Source organism: Bombina bombina, chromosome 1, assembly GCF_027579735.1.
Source record: "Bombina bombina isolate aBomBom1 chromosome 1, aBomBom1.pri, whole genome shotgun sequence".
Taxonomy (NCBI): Eukaryota; Metazoa; Chordata; class Amphibia; order Anura; family Bombinatoridae; genus Bombina; species Bombina bombina.
In genome coordinates this window covers 1,432,119,143-1,432,136,066 of record NC_069499.1, presented here as the reverse complement: position 1 = coordinate 1,432,136,066, position 16,924 = coordinate 1,432,119,143, and the positions used below count along the sequence as shown (strand labels likewise).

At 36.0% G+C, this 16,924-nt stretch overlaps 1 protein-coding gene across 1 annotated transcript in view; it reads left to right on the top strand.

Moving 5' to 3' along the window:
- The window catches only part of LOC128652556 (cathepsin K), a 104,138-nt gene that overhangs the window by 53,468 nt on the left and 33,746 nt on the right, over nucleotides 1–16,924 (top strand). The window contains exons 4-5 of the mRNA XM_053705486.1: nucleotides 2,695–2,850; nucleotides 14,602–14,820. Coding sequence (XP_053561461.1) covers nucleotides 2,695–2,850; nucleotides 14,602–14,820 — 375 coding nt within the window. The remainder of the gene's footprint in view (nucleotides 1–2,694; nucleotides 2,851–14,601; nucleotides 14,821–16,924) is intronic.

Genomic DNA, 16,924 nt, shown 5'->3' with positions numbered 1-16,924 from the left:
AGAGAATTAAAAAAAATGATAGAAGAAAATTGGAAAGTTGTTTAAAATAAAAAATGTTCTATCTAAATCTGAAAAAAAAAATTTGGGTTTTGTGTCCCTTTAATTGTTTCCTACATCTCCATCAGTAAATATTTGCTGCTTGAAAACATGTATTACAAACATAATATCTAAGAAATGAAAACTCTGTTTGTGGTTTTCCAATTCTGAGAACTGATAGTGCACAACACAGACTCCACAGCACTAAACATGCTACATATTTGTCCTTAAAGGGACACTGAACCCATTTTTTTTCTTTTGTAATTCAGATAGAGCAGCAATTTTAAGCAACTTTCTAATTTACTCCTATTATCAATTTTTCTTCGTTCTCTTGCTATCATTATTTGAAAAAGAAGGCATCTAAGCTTTTTTTTGGTTTCAGTACTCTGGACAGCACTTTTTATTGGTGGATGAATGTATCCACCAATCAGCAAGGACAACCCAGGTTGTTCACCAAAAATGGGCCGGCATCTAAACTTACATTCTTGCATTTCAAATAAAGATACCAAGAGAATGAAGAAAATTTGATAATAGGAGTAAATTAGAAAGTTGCTTAAAATTTCATGCTCAATCTGAATCACGAAAGAAAATTTTTGGGTACAGTGTCCCTTTAACTAGCCTCAGCAAGGGGTATATTAGATAAGGTACTGAAAAACATTGCATTGTTACTGACAAAATCACTTCAGTAAATAAACATAAGGCAAGTGGTGAGTGGAAACTGGCCATTGAAAAACTATTGATGAAAAAAAAGTGTTAATCTGTCCTGAAAATGTTCACATTCTGTTACCATGTTACTATATTGCAAGGCAACAGAAAAGGATTGTAATTGCAAGATGTTTGATGTTTCTTTAAAGGGACATGAAACCCAAAATATTTCTTTCATGGTTCAGATAGAGAATACAAATTTTTTTCCTAATTTACTTCGTTCTCATGTTATTTTTTGTTGAAGAGATATCTAGATCGGAAGTGTGCACATGTCTGGAACACTACTACTAGCGCTGCCATCTAGTGCTCTTGTTATGTATAACAATATTGCAAAACTGCTGCCATATAGTACTGCAGACATGTGCACACTCCTAAGCTGACATCCCTGCTTTTCAGCAAAGGATAACAAGAACACCAAGACAATTTGTTCATAGAAGTGAATTGGAAAGTTGTTTAAAATTGTATGCTCAGTCTAAATCATTAAATAATGTTTTGGGGTTTTATGTCCCTTTAAAGATGCTATAGTAAGACGTATTAGTTTGTTCTTTCATTTTCAAGCTTTGTACACTTTCAGTGCCTTTCAGCATGGACATACATAGTAGTAAATATGATTGGCAGAGAAAAGTTCCTTCTGTAAGAAAATGTCATACATAAATTAATATAGAGGGGTCAACCGTATTTTTTATTTACTCTTACTGCATATGACACATGAAGAACAAACAGACTTTGTAGGGAGCAGCAGATGTATTCTTAGAAAAAAAAGTTTAGGAACTGCTGAGTGCACTATGCAGTGCACTATGTTTTGCTCCCAATGCAGTGCACTATGTTTTGCTCCCAATGCAGTGCACTATGTTTTGCTCCCAATGCAGTGCACTATGTTTTGCTCCCAACTTTTCATACGTTACTAACAAAATAGCAAATAAAAATTAAAGGACATAAAACTCAAAACTGAAATGCACATGATGCCACTTATCATAATCACACATGCAATATATAACACTATGAGCATGCTCAGTGCTTGAATGAGGGGGCAACGGGGATATTTACAAATGCTTCATGTACAGAAAATCTCATTTTGAAGCAATGAAAACTAATAAATATGTATTGCAAAATGCTCCAAATAAAAACCAAAATGCAAATTTACTTTTGGACACTGAGATTATTATTATGGCTTCAAATGTTGAAATAAGGAATCAGAAGCAAATTAAATACCTTTTTTATATGAAAAGTGGTCAGTTTTGTCAAACTTCAAAATATGTATTTTCTTCCAAGAAAGGTGGCAACCCTACTTACAACTTGTTCATCGATGTCCATTAAATACCTACATACTGCTGAGCCTTAGAAGTGATCTTGGGTATGCATACAGTAGAGCAGCCCTCGGTTTGAGACCTCCACTGCAGACACTGGAAGATGCTGCCATGGTTACAACTGAGCTGGATGGTTCAGTTTCTGGTTGGCAGTTGACCCGCGTACTCATACACAGCTTATGCTTTACTAAACCGTGTACATTAAACTACAGAAGCGCTGTAGCTCATGGAAGTTCTGCGCATGCTGTAAACGAATCGTGTGCAAGCAGGGCTGTCAGTCACACAAATGATTGACAAATGTCAGTTTAGAGTTGGTGTAGCAGATTAAGAAGCAGCTTATGAATGCCTGCAGTCGAAGGCACTCCAAAACTGCATTCACAGCTAATTAGAGGGAGCCTTATTCATAAACAAAAACAATTCTTTGGGCAGTGCAATTAATATTTAAAAAATATGTAACTTCAAAATAAGTAGTTGATGTTGGCTGAATATTTTCAGCTTCATCTTTCTACAGGTTATTGTTTCTTAAATCACTAGAATGTCCCTTTAAGTGATTGGCCTGTTTTGTATCAGGCCTGCCTAGAAAAAGCTTGCTTTTTGGCCATGTTTGGTAATGCAACATTTAAATGTACAATTGTTCCTGTTACAGACTAGAGAGGAAGTAGTCAAGATGTATACAGGTCTGAAAGTCCCCACAAACCGAAGGCCCAACAACTTCACATTTGATGAGAATAAGGAACCTACAGCTTTGCCAGATTCTATCGACTACAGGAAAAAAGGTTATGTCACTCCAGTGAGAAACCAGGTAAATGTCAATTTAATACCTAACTGTGTCTTGTTAAAAAAGCTACCAATTTAACCCATACATGCGAGGTGCAATTTCCGATGTAAACACTTGCTATAAAAATGAAATCACATGATCGTTGATGCAATCACGTTATTTCAAGGCCGGGATTGGATGATGGGGGACTGCCTACGCTGCTAGGCACGTCCACCAGTCCGATTCTTGCTTATGTCAATGGGGGAGGCTGCAGGACGCCATATAAGGTAGGACATTCCATGCCGTCCTTCGGAATTAAAGCCCGGCGCTGTTAGGACAGCATGGAACGTCCTAATGCTGTGAAGGGGTTAACAAATAGTCTTTATATCAAACATACTTGCAAAATATTGTATCATCATTAGTTTTTCTTTATTGTAAACATCTCTAACCACAAATTAACCCCTCAAATAGCTATTAAATCCATTTATATCATTTAAAAACAAAGATGGACAAGCTTTCAATCAATAAATCAAATTCTGAAATATAGATTTGCTGTTAATGTAAGTTTTTATTAAAGGGATATGAAACCTACATTTTTTTCTTTTGTGAGCACACAACTTTAGCGTTATGAGGGGTGCCGTACTAACTTGCACGTTATTGTCACCGCTCACTTACCTACAGCGCTGGTATTACAGGTTTTTCTAAACCCGGCATTAAAAGACAAGAAGTGAGCGTAGAGCAAAATTGAGCTCCATACCGCACTGCAATACCAGCGCTGCTTAAGTCAGCACGATTTCCACATAGACATCAATGGGGAGAGCCGGGTGGAAAAAAAACCTAACACCTGCAAAAAAGCAGCGTAAAGCTCCGTAATGCAGCCCCATTGATTCCTATGTTTACACCTAACACCATAACATGAACCCAGAGTCTAAACACCCCTAATCTTACACTTATTAACCCCTAATCTGCCGCTCCGGACATCGTCGCCACTTACATTATACTTACTAACCCCTAATCTGCTACCCCCAACATCGCCGACACCTACATTATATTTATTAACCCCTAATCTCCCTCCCCCAATGTCGCCGCAACCTACCTACATTTATTAACCCCTAATCTGCCGCCCCCAACGTCGCAGCCACTGTAATAAACATATTAACCCCTAAACCGCCACACTCCCGCATCGCAAACATTAGTTAAATATTATTAACCCCTAATCTGCCGCCCCTAACATCGCTGCCATCTACCTACAATTATTAACCCCTAAATTGCCACCCCCAATGTCACCGCCACTATATTATATTTATTAACCCCTAACCCTAACACCCCCTAACTTAAATATAATTAAAATAAATCTAATTAAAACCTACAATTAATAACTAAATAATTCCTATTTAAAACTAAATACTTACCTGTAAAATAAACCCTGATTGGAACAGCCAATAGAATATGAGTTTAATCTTATTGGCTGATTGCATCAGCCAATAGGATTTTTTCAACCTTAATTCCGATTGTCTGATAGAATTCTATCAGACAATCGGAATCTAAGGGACACCATCTTGGATGACGCCACTTAAAGGAACCTTCATTCGTTGGGTAGTCATCGGAAGAAGAGGATACTCCGCACCGGATGTCTTGAAGATTGACCCGCTCCGCGCTGGATGGATGAAGATAGAAGATGCCATCTGGATGAAGACATCTGCCCGTCTGAAGGACCACTTCTACCGGTTTGGATGAAGACTTCTCCCGGCTTCGTTGAGGAATTCTTGCCGCTTCGATGAGGATTTCTCCCGGCTTCGTTGAGGATGGATGTCGGATCTTCAAAACTGTAAGTGAATCTTCAGGGGGTTAGTGTTAGTTTTTTTAAGGGTTTATTGGGTGGGTTTTAGAGCTAAATGCCCTTTTAAGGGCAATGCCCATCCAAATGCCCTTTTTTAGTTTTTTTTAGTTAGGGTTTTATTTGGGGGGTTGGCTGTATGGGTGGTGGGTTTTACTGTTGGGGGGGTTGTTTGTATTTTTTTTTCCAGGTAAAAGAGCTGATTTCTTTGGGGCAATGCCCCACAAAAGGACCTTTTCAGGGCTATTTTTTTTTTTGTTGTTGTTTTTTTTTTATTTTGATAGGGCTATTAGATTAGGTGTAATTAGTTTAAATATCTTGTAATTTGTTTTTTATTTTGTGTAATTTAGTGGGGTTTTTTTGTAATTTAGGTAATTGTATTTAATTTATTTAATTGTATTTAATTTAGACAAACAATACCAGGCTGCTACAGGCAGGGAGTTCCGGCACAATCCATATGCAGAGGCGGATCCAGGCAGCTAACAGGTAACAGGGGTGCTAAGCTGTGTAAAAGCGGCCGGTGTAGCCGAAAATATAGATTCAAAAAGCATATACAGCAGCACTGAGGCAAAGGAGTAGCAGGGCAATCCAATAGTTAAAAAATATAACTTTTATTTAAACATATGTTAAAAGAATACACAGCTCCAAACTCCCTGACTAGTTTCGTGCCCTATAGGCACTTAATCATAGGGTAAGTTTGTCAGGTGATAGTACCTCTATTTAAAGGGACCAATACACCTGTATACAATTAAATGAAACAACACATACATAAAATACAAATATATGCATATCTCATAAAAAACAACAACAAATAATTCCATTTGCATGCACCAATTCTGAGTAAGAAAAAGCAGCTCACACAAGCTAGTTTGAATATGTTTACATTGTTCATCATATGTTATATATGTTATTTATGTTACTATATGTCTGATACTGCAAAAAATACACATAAAAGAAGACACCAATACTACATGGTCTAAAAGACACATTCCAAATGGTGCTTAACTATTCTATACATAAATCCAGAATTGCTATAAAACTGGATCATTAATTATGCAGTTTGATGGATCATCAAAAAAAGACCAAAAAAGAACAAAAAAGAAATTTATTTATGATGATTTGCAAAAAGAATTTCTTTTCAACAATTTGAAACTGCAAACCATGATTGGTATTTATGAAAGCCCATCAAAGAACACATATGTAAAAAACCAATTATTATGGAAAAGTTTTATATAAGGTTAAGGGATAAAAATTCACTTGAAAAAACAAACAAACAAATCCCCAGAGGACCAATTTGTAAAAAATACGCATGATTTCATAATTAACATGTAATCGGATTCACCAATTATTGTTAACTTCTATTCAAAAATAATTTTTTCAAAAACAACACACATACTGTGTATTTTATGTTGAATATGAAATAATTGTTATATGAAAATATCCCTGAACCATTACATTTATTATATAGAAATATGTACAGATATACACTCATTCACAGAAATGTATGGATCTTAAAGTGACTACTCCACAAAATAGCTCATGTCCCATTCACGATTCAAACCCAGGGGGGTGATGGTTCTCAATTTGTAAATCCAATATAATTCTTGTTTTGACAACAATTTACACCTATCACCCCCTCTGGGTGGGAACATGATACGATCAATGACTTGAACTTTCATACTGAATATGTTGGTCATATGTATAAGATTAAAGTGCATGGCTACCGCAGACTCTTTTACATATTCCCTGGTATCCCTTATGTGCTCCCTAATTCTGGACCTCAGTTCCCTAGTCGTTTGACCTGTATACTGTAGGTGACAGTATTTGCATTCCAGAAGGTAAACCGCAAAAGTAGTTCTGCAGTTGGCATAGAATTTATGTGTAAATTCTTCTCCCGTTTGCATGCTCTTAAAGCCATTACCTATGCTAATGTGACTACAAGTGACACAGGGGCCATGTCCACACCTATAGGTGCCTTTCTTTTTAATCCAATCACTTTTGTCAGTTTTATCAGAACAAACCAAACTAGGGGATAACTTGGAAGACAAAGTTGGTGGTCTTTTCGACACGAATTTGCATTTGCCAATCTGTGGCCTTAAGGTCTCATCCTCCTCAAGTAGGCGAAGATTTTTCTTCAAAATTGAACAGACCTGATTAAATTGGCTCGAGTATTCGGTCGAAAAGACCACAGTTTCTTGTGTCACAAGACTTGGTCTAGTAGATCCCTATACTAACTCATGTTGCGATTTTGATCTCACCTCATTGTAACTTTGTAACTTTGGTTCAACAATGATTCGTCATAACCTCTCCACTTGAGTCCCTCAATCAAAGCATTAGCTTGTTCATCAAATAAGACATCAGAATTGGTGTTCCTGAGTAATCGCAGGAACTGTCCTCTTGGGATTGAACGCACCAAGTGGGGAGGATGACAAGATTTCGCGTGGAGAATGGTATTCCCTGCTGTTGCCTTGCGGAATGTGTCACTTATAACCATTTCTAGGTCAGGATCACCCTTTAAAGTAAGGTCAAGAAAATTAGCACTAATTCCAAAAGTGTCTCCCACAAAACCAAGATTAAATTCATTGTCGCTTAGATATGCAAGGAAACCCTTGTAATCAAAAGGCTCTTTGACGACAAAGATCAAGTCGTCAATGAAACACATATAAAAGACGACATGATCTTTAAATGGGTTACTGCTTGAATAAAGGTACTTATCCTCTCAATATCCCACATACAGATTTGCGAACGAGGGAGCAAATTTTGCCCCATGGCTGTCCCGCAAATCTGTATGTGGAATTCTTTGTCAAACATAAAAAAAATGATGTTTAAGCAAGAATTCTATGATTTCACATAATAACTGCAGAACTACTTTTGCAGTTTACCTTCTGGAATGCAAATACTGTCACCTACAGTATACAGGTCAAACGACTAGAGAATTGAGGTCCAGAATTAGGGAGCACATAAGGGATACCAGGGAATATGTAAAAGTGTCTGCGGTAGCCAGGCACTTTAATCTTATACATATGACCAACATATTCAGTATGAAAGTTCAAGTCATTGATCGTATCATGTTCCCACCCAGAGGGGAAGATAGGTGTAAATTGTTGTCAAAACAAGAATTATATTGGATTTACAAATTGAGAACCATCACCCCCCTGGGTTTGAATCGTGAATGGGACATGAGCTATTTTGTGGAGTAGTCACTTTAAGATCCATACATTTCTGTGAATGAGTGTATATCTGTACATATTTCTATATAATAAATTTAATGGTTCAGGGATATTTTAATATAACAATTATTTCATATTCAACATAAAATACACAGTATGTGTGTTGTTTTTGAAAAAATTATTTTTGAATAGAAGTTAACAATAATTGGTGAATCCGATTACATGTTAATTATGAAATCATGTGTATTTTTTACAAATTGGTCCTCTGGGGATTTGTTTGTTTGTTTTTTCAAGTGAATTTTTATCCCTTAACCTTATATAAAACTTTTCCATAATAATTGTTTTTTTACATATGTGTTCTTTGATGGGCTTTCATAAATACCAATCATGGTTTGCAGTTTCAAATTGTTGAAAAGAAATTCATTTTGCAAATCATCATAAATAAATTTATTTTTGGTTCTTTTTTGATGATCCATCAAACTGCATAATTAATGATCCAGTTTTATAGCAATTCTGGATTTATGTATAGAATAGTTAAGCACCATTTGGAATGTGTCTTTTAGACCATGTAGTATTGGTGTCTTCTTTTATGTGTATTTTTTGCAGTATCAGACATATAGTAACATAAATAACATATATAACATATGATGAACAATGTAAACATATTCAAACTAGCTTGTGTGAGCTGCTTTTTCTTACTTAGAATTGGTGCATGCAAATGGAATTATTTGTTGTTGTTTTTTTATGAGATATGCATATATTTGTATTTTATGTATGTGTTGTTTCATTTAATTGTATACAGGTGTATTGGTCCCTTTAAATAGAGGTACTATCACCTGACAAACTTACCCTATGATTAAGTGCCTATAGGGCACGAAACTAGTCAGGGAGTTTGGAGCTGTGTATTCTTTTAACATATGTTTAAATAAAAGTTATATTTTTTAACTATTGGATTGCCCTGCTACTCCTTTGCCTCAGTGCTGCTGTATATGCTTTTTGAATCTGTATTTAATTTAGGTAATGTATTTAATTGTAGTGTAGTGTGAGGTGTTAGTGTAATTTAGGTTAGATTTTATTTTACAGGTAAATTTGTATTTATTTTAGCTAGGTAGTTAGTAAATAGTTAATAACTATTTAGTAACTATTCTACCTAGTTAAAATAAATACAAACTTGCCTGTAAAATAAAAATAAACTCTAAGCTAGCTACAATGTAACTATTAGTTATATTGTAGCTATCTTAGGGTTTACTTTACAGGTATTTAGTTTTAAATAGGAATTATTTAGGTAATGATAGTAGGTTTTATTTAGATTTATTTTAATTATATTTAAGTTAGGGGGTGTTAGGGTTAGGGTTAGACTTAGGTTTAGGGGTTAATACATTTAGTATGGGGGCGGCAGATTAGGGGTTAATAAATGTAGGTAGGTGGCGGCGAGGCTAGGGACAGCAGATTAGAGGTTAATAATATTTAACTAGTGTTTGTGAGGCGGGAGTGCGGCAGTTTAGGGGTTAATATGTTTATTCTAGGGGTGGCGATGTCCGGAGCAGCAGATTAGGGGTTAATAATTTTATTTTAATGTTTGCGATGTGGTAGGGCCTAGGTTTAGGGGTTAATAGGTAGTTTATGGGTGTTAGTGTACTTTTTAGCACTTTAGTTATGAGTTTTATGCTACAGATTTGTAGTGTAAAACTCATAACTACTGACTTTAGAATGCGCTACAAATCTTGCGGGATAGGCTGTACCGCTAACTTTTTGGCCTTAAAAAAAAAGCTTTTAATATCGGCGCAATGGAAGTCCCATTGAAAAAAGACTATACGCAAATTGCGTAAGTTGATTTGCTGTAAGGCAAATAAAGTGTGCGGGACAGCTGTACCTACAAGACTCGTAATAGCAGCGGTAGTAAAAAAGCAGCGTTATGAGCCTTAACGCTGCTTTTTTACTCATAACGCAAAACTTGTAATCTAGCCGTTTGATAGTCTAGCAAATGCATAACATTCTTGTTAAATTGCAGCCATATAGTACTTAATGCACGTGCATGCTCCTTTGCTTACCTTCATGCCTTTCAACAAAGGATATCAAAAGAACAAAGAAAATTCGACAATAGAAGTAAATTGGAAAGTTCTATCTGAATCGTGAAAGAAAAAAACATTGGTTTCATGTCCCTTTAAATAAGAACCAAATGAATATGCACATTTGGTAAGGCGATATATATAAAATGCCCCAAATATAATAACATCAGTAGCAGAACGTGCACCAGTAGTTGCAGATGGGTTACACATCATTTTAACAATGGGGTCAATTCATCTCAAGTGATCCAATAATTTTTTTTTATGTGATTACCTCTATGTATTGGTATTGCAAATCCACCAGTTTTTTTGTTTAATTTTACATGGTTTAACCAAGACGGCCATCTTTGTGTTATGGTTTACGACAAATTTTGGTTATATAGATGTTTATGGAAACCTTAGTATCTCAGCTCAGGATGGTCCTAGCTCCAAACTGATCTCTAGAGGACTTTACAAGATATATGTACATTTATAAACATTTTGCACATTGTTGTACATTAGACTTAGAACTTAAAGGGACATGAAACCCAAAATTTTTATTTCATGATTCAGATAGAAGATACAATTTTAAACAACGTTCCAATTTACTTCTATTATTTAATTTGATTCCTTCTCTTGTTATCCTTTGCTGAAAGGTTTATCTAGGTAGAGCAGCAGAGAACCTAGGTTCTAGCTGTTGACTGGTGGCTGCACATATATATTGATTGTGATTGGCTCACCCACGTGTTCAGTTATAAACCATTAGTGCATTGCTGCTCCTTCAACAAATGATACCAAGAGAATGAAACAGATAGTAGAAGTAAATTAGAAAGATTTTTAAAATTGTATTCTCTATCTGAATCATGAAAGAAAATTGTTGGGTTTCATGACCCTTTAAAGGGACAGTCAAGTCCAAAAAAAACTTTCATGATTTAAATAGGGCATGCCATTTTAAACAACTTCCCAATTTACTTTTATCACCAATTTTGCTTTGTTCTCTTGCTATTCTTAGTTGAAAGCTAAAACTAGGAGGTTCATATGCTAATTTCTTAGACCTTGAAGACTGCCTCTAATCTGAATGCATTTTCACCACTAGAGGGCATTAGTTCACATGTTTCATATAGATAACATTGAGCTCATGCACGTAAAGTGACCTAGGACTGAGCACTGATTGGCTAAACTGCATGTCTGTCAAAAGAACTGAAATAAGGGGGCAGTCAGCAGAAGCTTAGATACAAGATAATTACAGAGGTAAAAAGTATATTAATATAACTGTGTTGGTTGTGCAAAACTGGGGAACGGGTAATAAAGGGATTATGTTTCTTTTTAAACAACAAAAATTCTGGTGTTGACTGTCCCTTTAAATACTAATAATGATCAAGATCACTAAAAGTTCCACTTTTACGGTCAATCTATAATGGGAAGGGTTTGGGCCTCAGTCCTAAAAATTTTTTGGGTGGGACCTAGGTAAGTATAGTGTGCATGCACTATCAGACCACAGGACATGGTTCCAGTAATCCATGTCCTTAGTCTGCTTGTCTTTAGCAAACTGTTTGCAGGCTTTCTTGTGCATCATCTTTAGAAGAGGCTTCCTTCTGGGACAACAGCCATGCAGACCAATTTGATGCAGTGTGCAGCATATGGACTGAGCACTGACAGGCTGACCCCCCACCCCTTCAACCTCTGCAGTAATGCTGGCAGCACTCATACGTCTATTTCCCAAAGACAACTTCTGGATATGACGCTGAGCATGTGCACTCAACCATGGTCGACCATGACAAGGCCTGTGTTCTGAGTGGAACCTGTCCTGTGAAACCACTGTATGGTCAGTTTCAGGGTCTTGGCAATCTTCTTATAGCCTAGGCCATCTTTATGTAGAACAAAAATTCTTTTTTTTCAGATCCTCAGAGAGTTCTTTGCCATGAGGTGCCATGTTGAACTTCCAGTGACCAGTATGAGAGAGTGTGAGAGCGATAACACCAAATTTAACTCACCTGCTTCCCATTCACACTTAAAACCTTGTAACACTAACAAGTCACATGACACCGGGGAGGGAAAATGGCTAATTGGGCCCAATTTGGACATTTCCACTTGGGGTTATATTCACTTTTCTTACCACCGATTTATACATTAATGGCTGTGTGTTATGTTATTTTGAGGGGACAGCAAATTTACACTGTTATACAGGCTGTACACTCACTACTTTACATTGTAGCAAAGTGTCATTTCTTCAGTGTTGTCACATGAAAAGATATAATAAAATATTTACAAAAATGTGAGGGGTGTACTCACTTTTGTGAGATACTGTGTATATATACAGTACTGTATATATATATATATATATATATATATATATATATATATAATGTCATAATTTTTACATGGGGCTATATTCATGAGAGATGTAATCTGCTTCCAAGTACTGTGCCAAACTGTAAAATAAAAAAGGGCTATAAGAATGTTAATTTGGTTTTATTGAAAATTATAACATGGAGCTGATTTGTTCTGATGCCTGAGACCTTAAACATGATCCGAGGGGCTCTTCCACTAATTGGCTGATAAAGGCAACTCACATCTATCTTACACTGTAAACAGAAAATCTTTTAGTTGTATGTCCCTTAAAGCTGCTGAATGATTGTACTCATCTACATGAGCAGCTACATAAGTGAAAAAAGTAAAATGCCCCAAATACAATAAAATCAGTGGCAGAACGTGCACCATTAGTTGCTTGTTGTACAGATGGGTTGCACATCATTTTAACAATGGGGTCAATCCATCTCAAGTGGTCCAATAATTGTCAAGTTGGTTGCTTGACCATTTTTTACTTTCCTAATTTTTTTTATGTGATTACCTCTATGTATTGGTATTGCAAATCCACCAGTTTTTTAGTTTAATTTTACATGGTTTAACCAAGGCGGCCATCTTTGTGTTATGGTTCACGACAAATTTTGGTTATATGGAGGTTTATGGAAACCTCAGTATCTCAGCTCAGGATGGTCCTAGCTCCAAACTGATCTCTAGAGGACTTTACAAGGTATATGTACATATATAAACATTTTGCACATTGTTGTACCTTAGACTTAGAACTTAAAGGGACATGAAACCAATTTTTTTCTTTCATGATTCAGATAGAAGATACAATTATAAACAACTTTCCAATTTACTTCTATTATTTAATTTGCTTCCTTCTCTTGTTATCCTTTGCTTAAAGGTTTATCTAGGTAAGCTCAGGAGCAGCAGAGAACATAGGTTCTAGCTGTTGACTGGTGGCTGCATATATATATATATATATATATATATATATATATATCGATTGTGATTGGCTCACCCATGTTTTCAGTTAGAAACCATAAGTGAATTGCTACTCCTTTAACAAATGTTACCAAGAGAATGAAACAGATAAGAAAATAGAAGTGAATTAGAAAGATGTTTTTAATTGTATTCTCTATCTGAATCATGAAAGAATATTTTTGGGTTTCATGTCCCTTTAAATACTAATGTAATGATCAAGATCAATCTATAATGGGAAGGGTTTGGGTCTCAGTCCTAATTTTTTTTATTGGGGAAGTAGGTAAGTATAGTGTGCATGCAGAACATTTCAGGTTTCCAACGTCTTTTATTTTATTATGGGCCGAGAAAGTGTAATTTTTTTAAACATTTCCCCTAGGGTAACATACTGCTGAGTTTGAGATTCTACTGGTTACAGAGTTACAGCTAGTAGAGATCTGGAGAAAAGCCTACTTTATTCATGTGTTTTAGGAAATAAACAGGTGTAATAAAAGCATAACAAATAATAAAATTATGATTAACAAACCACAAGTTCAATCTACATTTTTTATTAGAAGCTTAGAGATTGCCTCACTCTCTCTCATAAATATGTTGGCAGCATCTAGTGGCAGTAGTCAACTTGGCAGGTGTTAGTTTTCTGAGAACATTGTTCATGGGAAACTACACCTTGTCCTCTTCAGATATCTTGAATGATGTTCTTTGTCCAGGTGGGTGGAAGAATTTTATTAAAACATCACAGTATTCCTGAGTGATGTCCTCAATCAAGCCTAACCACCTAATCCATTTTAAATAAAGTGAATGTTTTTTTTTTTAATAGAAATACTTTAAATACCTTTGTTCCTTTTTATTTTTTAACATAAATATATATATATCCATATAGAAATATAGCTATAGATACATAAATATATAGATATAAGTATTTAAAAATAAAAAATAACATTTTCTTCTAAGTGAAGAACAAAGGAATTTAAAACATTTTTTTTAACGCACCTCCAGATTTAGCCCACTTGGTCTAGTATATCTTCAGGTTAGTGTGTGAGCGAAAGCCACAAGAGGCTTTTATAGCAAGCCCCATAGAAGTATATGGGAAAAGGAAGTTAGAACGGTCAAGTTATGTTACCTCCAGATGTTAGCTGGTCGGAGTATTTATTTCGACAGCTTTTTTTTTACTTTCAACTTTCAATAGGGGCCCTATTGATTTAACTTGTGCGCTGTTAGCGCTCAATAAGGATAACATTTTTGCTGTCCACTTGTAATCTAGTCCATTTAAGGGGTTTTGTGCGTTTACTATAGGCCTTTTGAACAAATGTCTCAGGATATGTGTTTATGTATCTTGCATATCTCACCTCTCACTTAAGTTTCTGTCCTGCAGATTCTGTAATATTCTGTTTTTATAGCATCTTGGTTATCTTACAAACATGAATTCATTTAGCGATTGTATGTCTTCCCCTCATAGGGATCATGTGGGTCCTGTTGGGCTTTTAGCTCTGTTGGTGCCTTGGAGGGACAGTTGAAGAAAACAACAGGAAAACTGGTGGTGCTCAGTCCTCAAAACCTTGTAGATTGTGTTAAGGAGAATGATGGCTGTGGAGGAGGTTATATGACCATTGCATTCGAGTATGTGAAAGAAAATGGTGGTATTGACTCAGAGAAAGCATATCCGTATATCGGAGAGGTGAGATTGTATAGAATAATAGGAAATGTGTTCATGAATTGCCACAACAATGAAATCTGTATGCTAAAAATATTATGTAGAAATATATTATGGTTACTATTATTATCATAGAGCCTCAGACAACTCCTTGGTCATTACTTGATATCTGATATTAAGTCTGGTGGCTATGGTGGAATTTCCGAATCACCTCTCTGAGTAAATCGTTGTTATACATCTTGGAATGTTCTAATTCCAAAACTGAAACAAATATGTACCAACGTAATCCTATCTCCAGATATAGATTGCTAGCAGTCCTTATAAAAGCATATGAAATGTGCACCCTTCTCTTTTTAAATTGGCTTAAGAATGTTCACTGTCTCTAGTGTCTGGGGTGGCAGAGAGGGTAGGATGCAGAGTCCATATGACCACTTGGAGGATCACATTAAAGAGCATGCATACCAAGCTCCAACTGCAACATAATAAATGGAGACCTGTGCGTAGTCTTATTATAATTGTACCTTTTGTACTTAATATGTCATTGTACAAAACTTGTTTTATCTAACACCGTTATATAATAATATAGAGACATACAGAGGTTGCCGCTGCCACTTTTATTTTATTTAGCACTCATTGGGAAAGCTAAACAGTGCCTCATTCCTCTCACCATGCTAGTAAGGGGCTCTATAAAAAAATAGCAATACAAAAATCAGAGAACACCCCTCATATCATTATGTGAGAACCTCCCAAGACAAACAGGATTACTTTAGAGACCACCCTGGAGTCATTGGATGATCGTTAAACTACTTTAGAAGTCATTTGCACATCAACAGACATCATCAGGATTGTAAAGTCATCAGCTAAGGTAAAAAAAATTCTGACTTCAGAATGATTAGCAGATTACCATACCGATGACTTCACAAGCATGAACAGGCAGGGAATGACTTTAGAGCACTGGTTTTCAAACCTGTCCTAATGCCTTCCTAACAGGCCACATTTTCAGGATTACCTTGGGTGAGAGCAGGTAAAATAACCATGTTTACTAATCAGCTGATTAGTTCACCTGTGCTCTAGTTCAGATATCCACAAAACCTGGCCTGTTAGGGAGGCCTGAGGGCAGGTTTGAAAACCAGTGCTCTAGAGTCATCTCATTTAAATATTTTGGCCTGTGGGCATACTTCAGGATGGATTCTGTTGACTAGTCTGGAGTCATCAATTACTTCAGAATGACTCCAGGAAGATTATCCTTTTTGACTAGGGTTGCTTTAGATTTACCTCTTCTTGGGATTGACAGGTAAACAGAATTACATTCAACATCTCCAGATAATTATATGACAGTTCAAAGTGACTCTTGAGATATCAACAATGACTTGCAGTAGCGGCTTTTACTTTGCTATATGTTGTTCCTTAACTTATAAACTTTGTGTGGCATTTGACTAAATGAACGTAGTATGCATTAGTCAAATATTACTTGTAAAACACAAAAGCACACACACTTATATGTATTTTAATTTAAATAGGCTAAACTCTGCAAATTAAGATGCACTTTAAATGTTCAAGAAGCCAATAATATGCCAAGCTCTATGTATTAGATTTTTAGCTTCCAGGTGTTCAATTCGTAATCTCGAACTAATAAGCAAAATGGAAGATGATCAATTTCAGTCACTGGGGCCATTTTATGTAGCTGCAAATGCAGCTGTTTCCGCACGGAAACATAAAGACTTAACTCGTCCGCCACCTCTGAGGCGGCGGACAGCAATCATCCCGATTGGAAACTATCGGGATAATTGACACCTCCTGCTAGCGGACGCGAATCAGCAGGGGGCTGCATTGCACAAGCATTTAACACGGATCATGTCTGCCCGCATCTTCATAAATTGGCCCCCTTGTATTAACAGTGACAGTTAACCAAGGTGTGGAAATTATTGAACGTAGAATAAATGTGAGAGAATTCTCCTAATTAAAGCAAAGTAAAGTACAACCATTAAAGGAGCTATTTTTAAACACATATATCAGTAAAGCATTCAAGTTTTAAACAAATAACACTTTTTCACTATGGGCCAGATTACAAGTGGAGCGCTAAATATCACTTTAAAAAAAGCAATATTTGTACTCCACTGTGTAATAC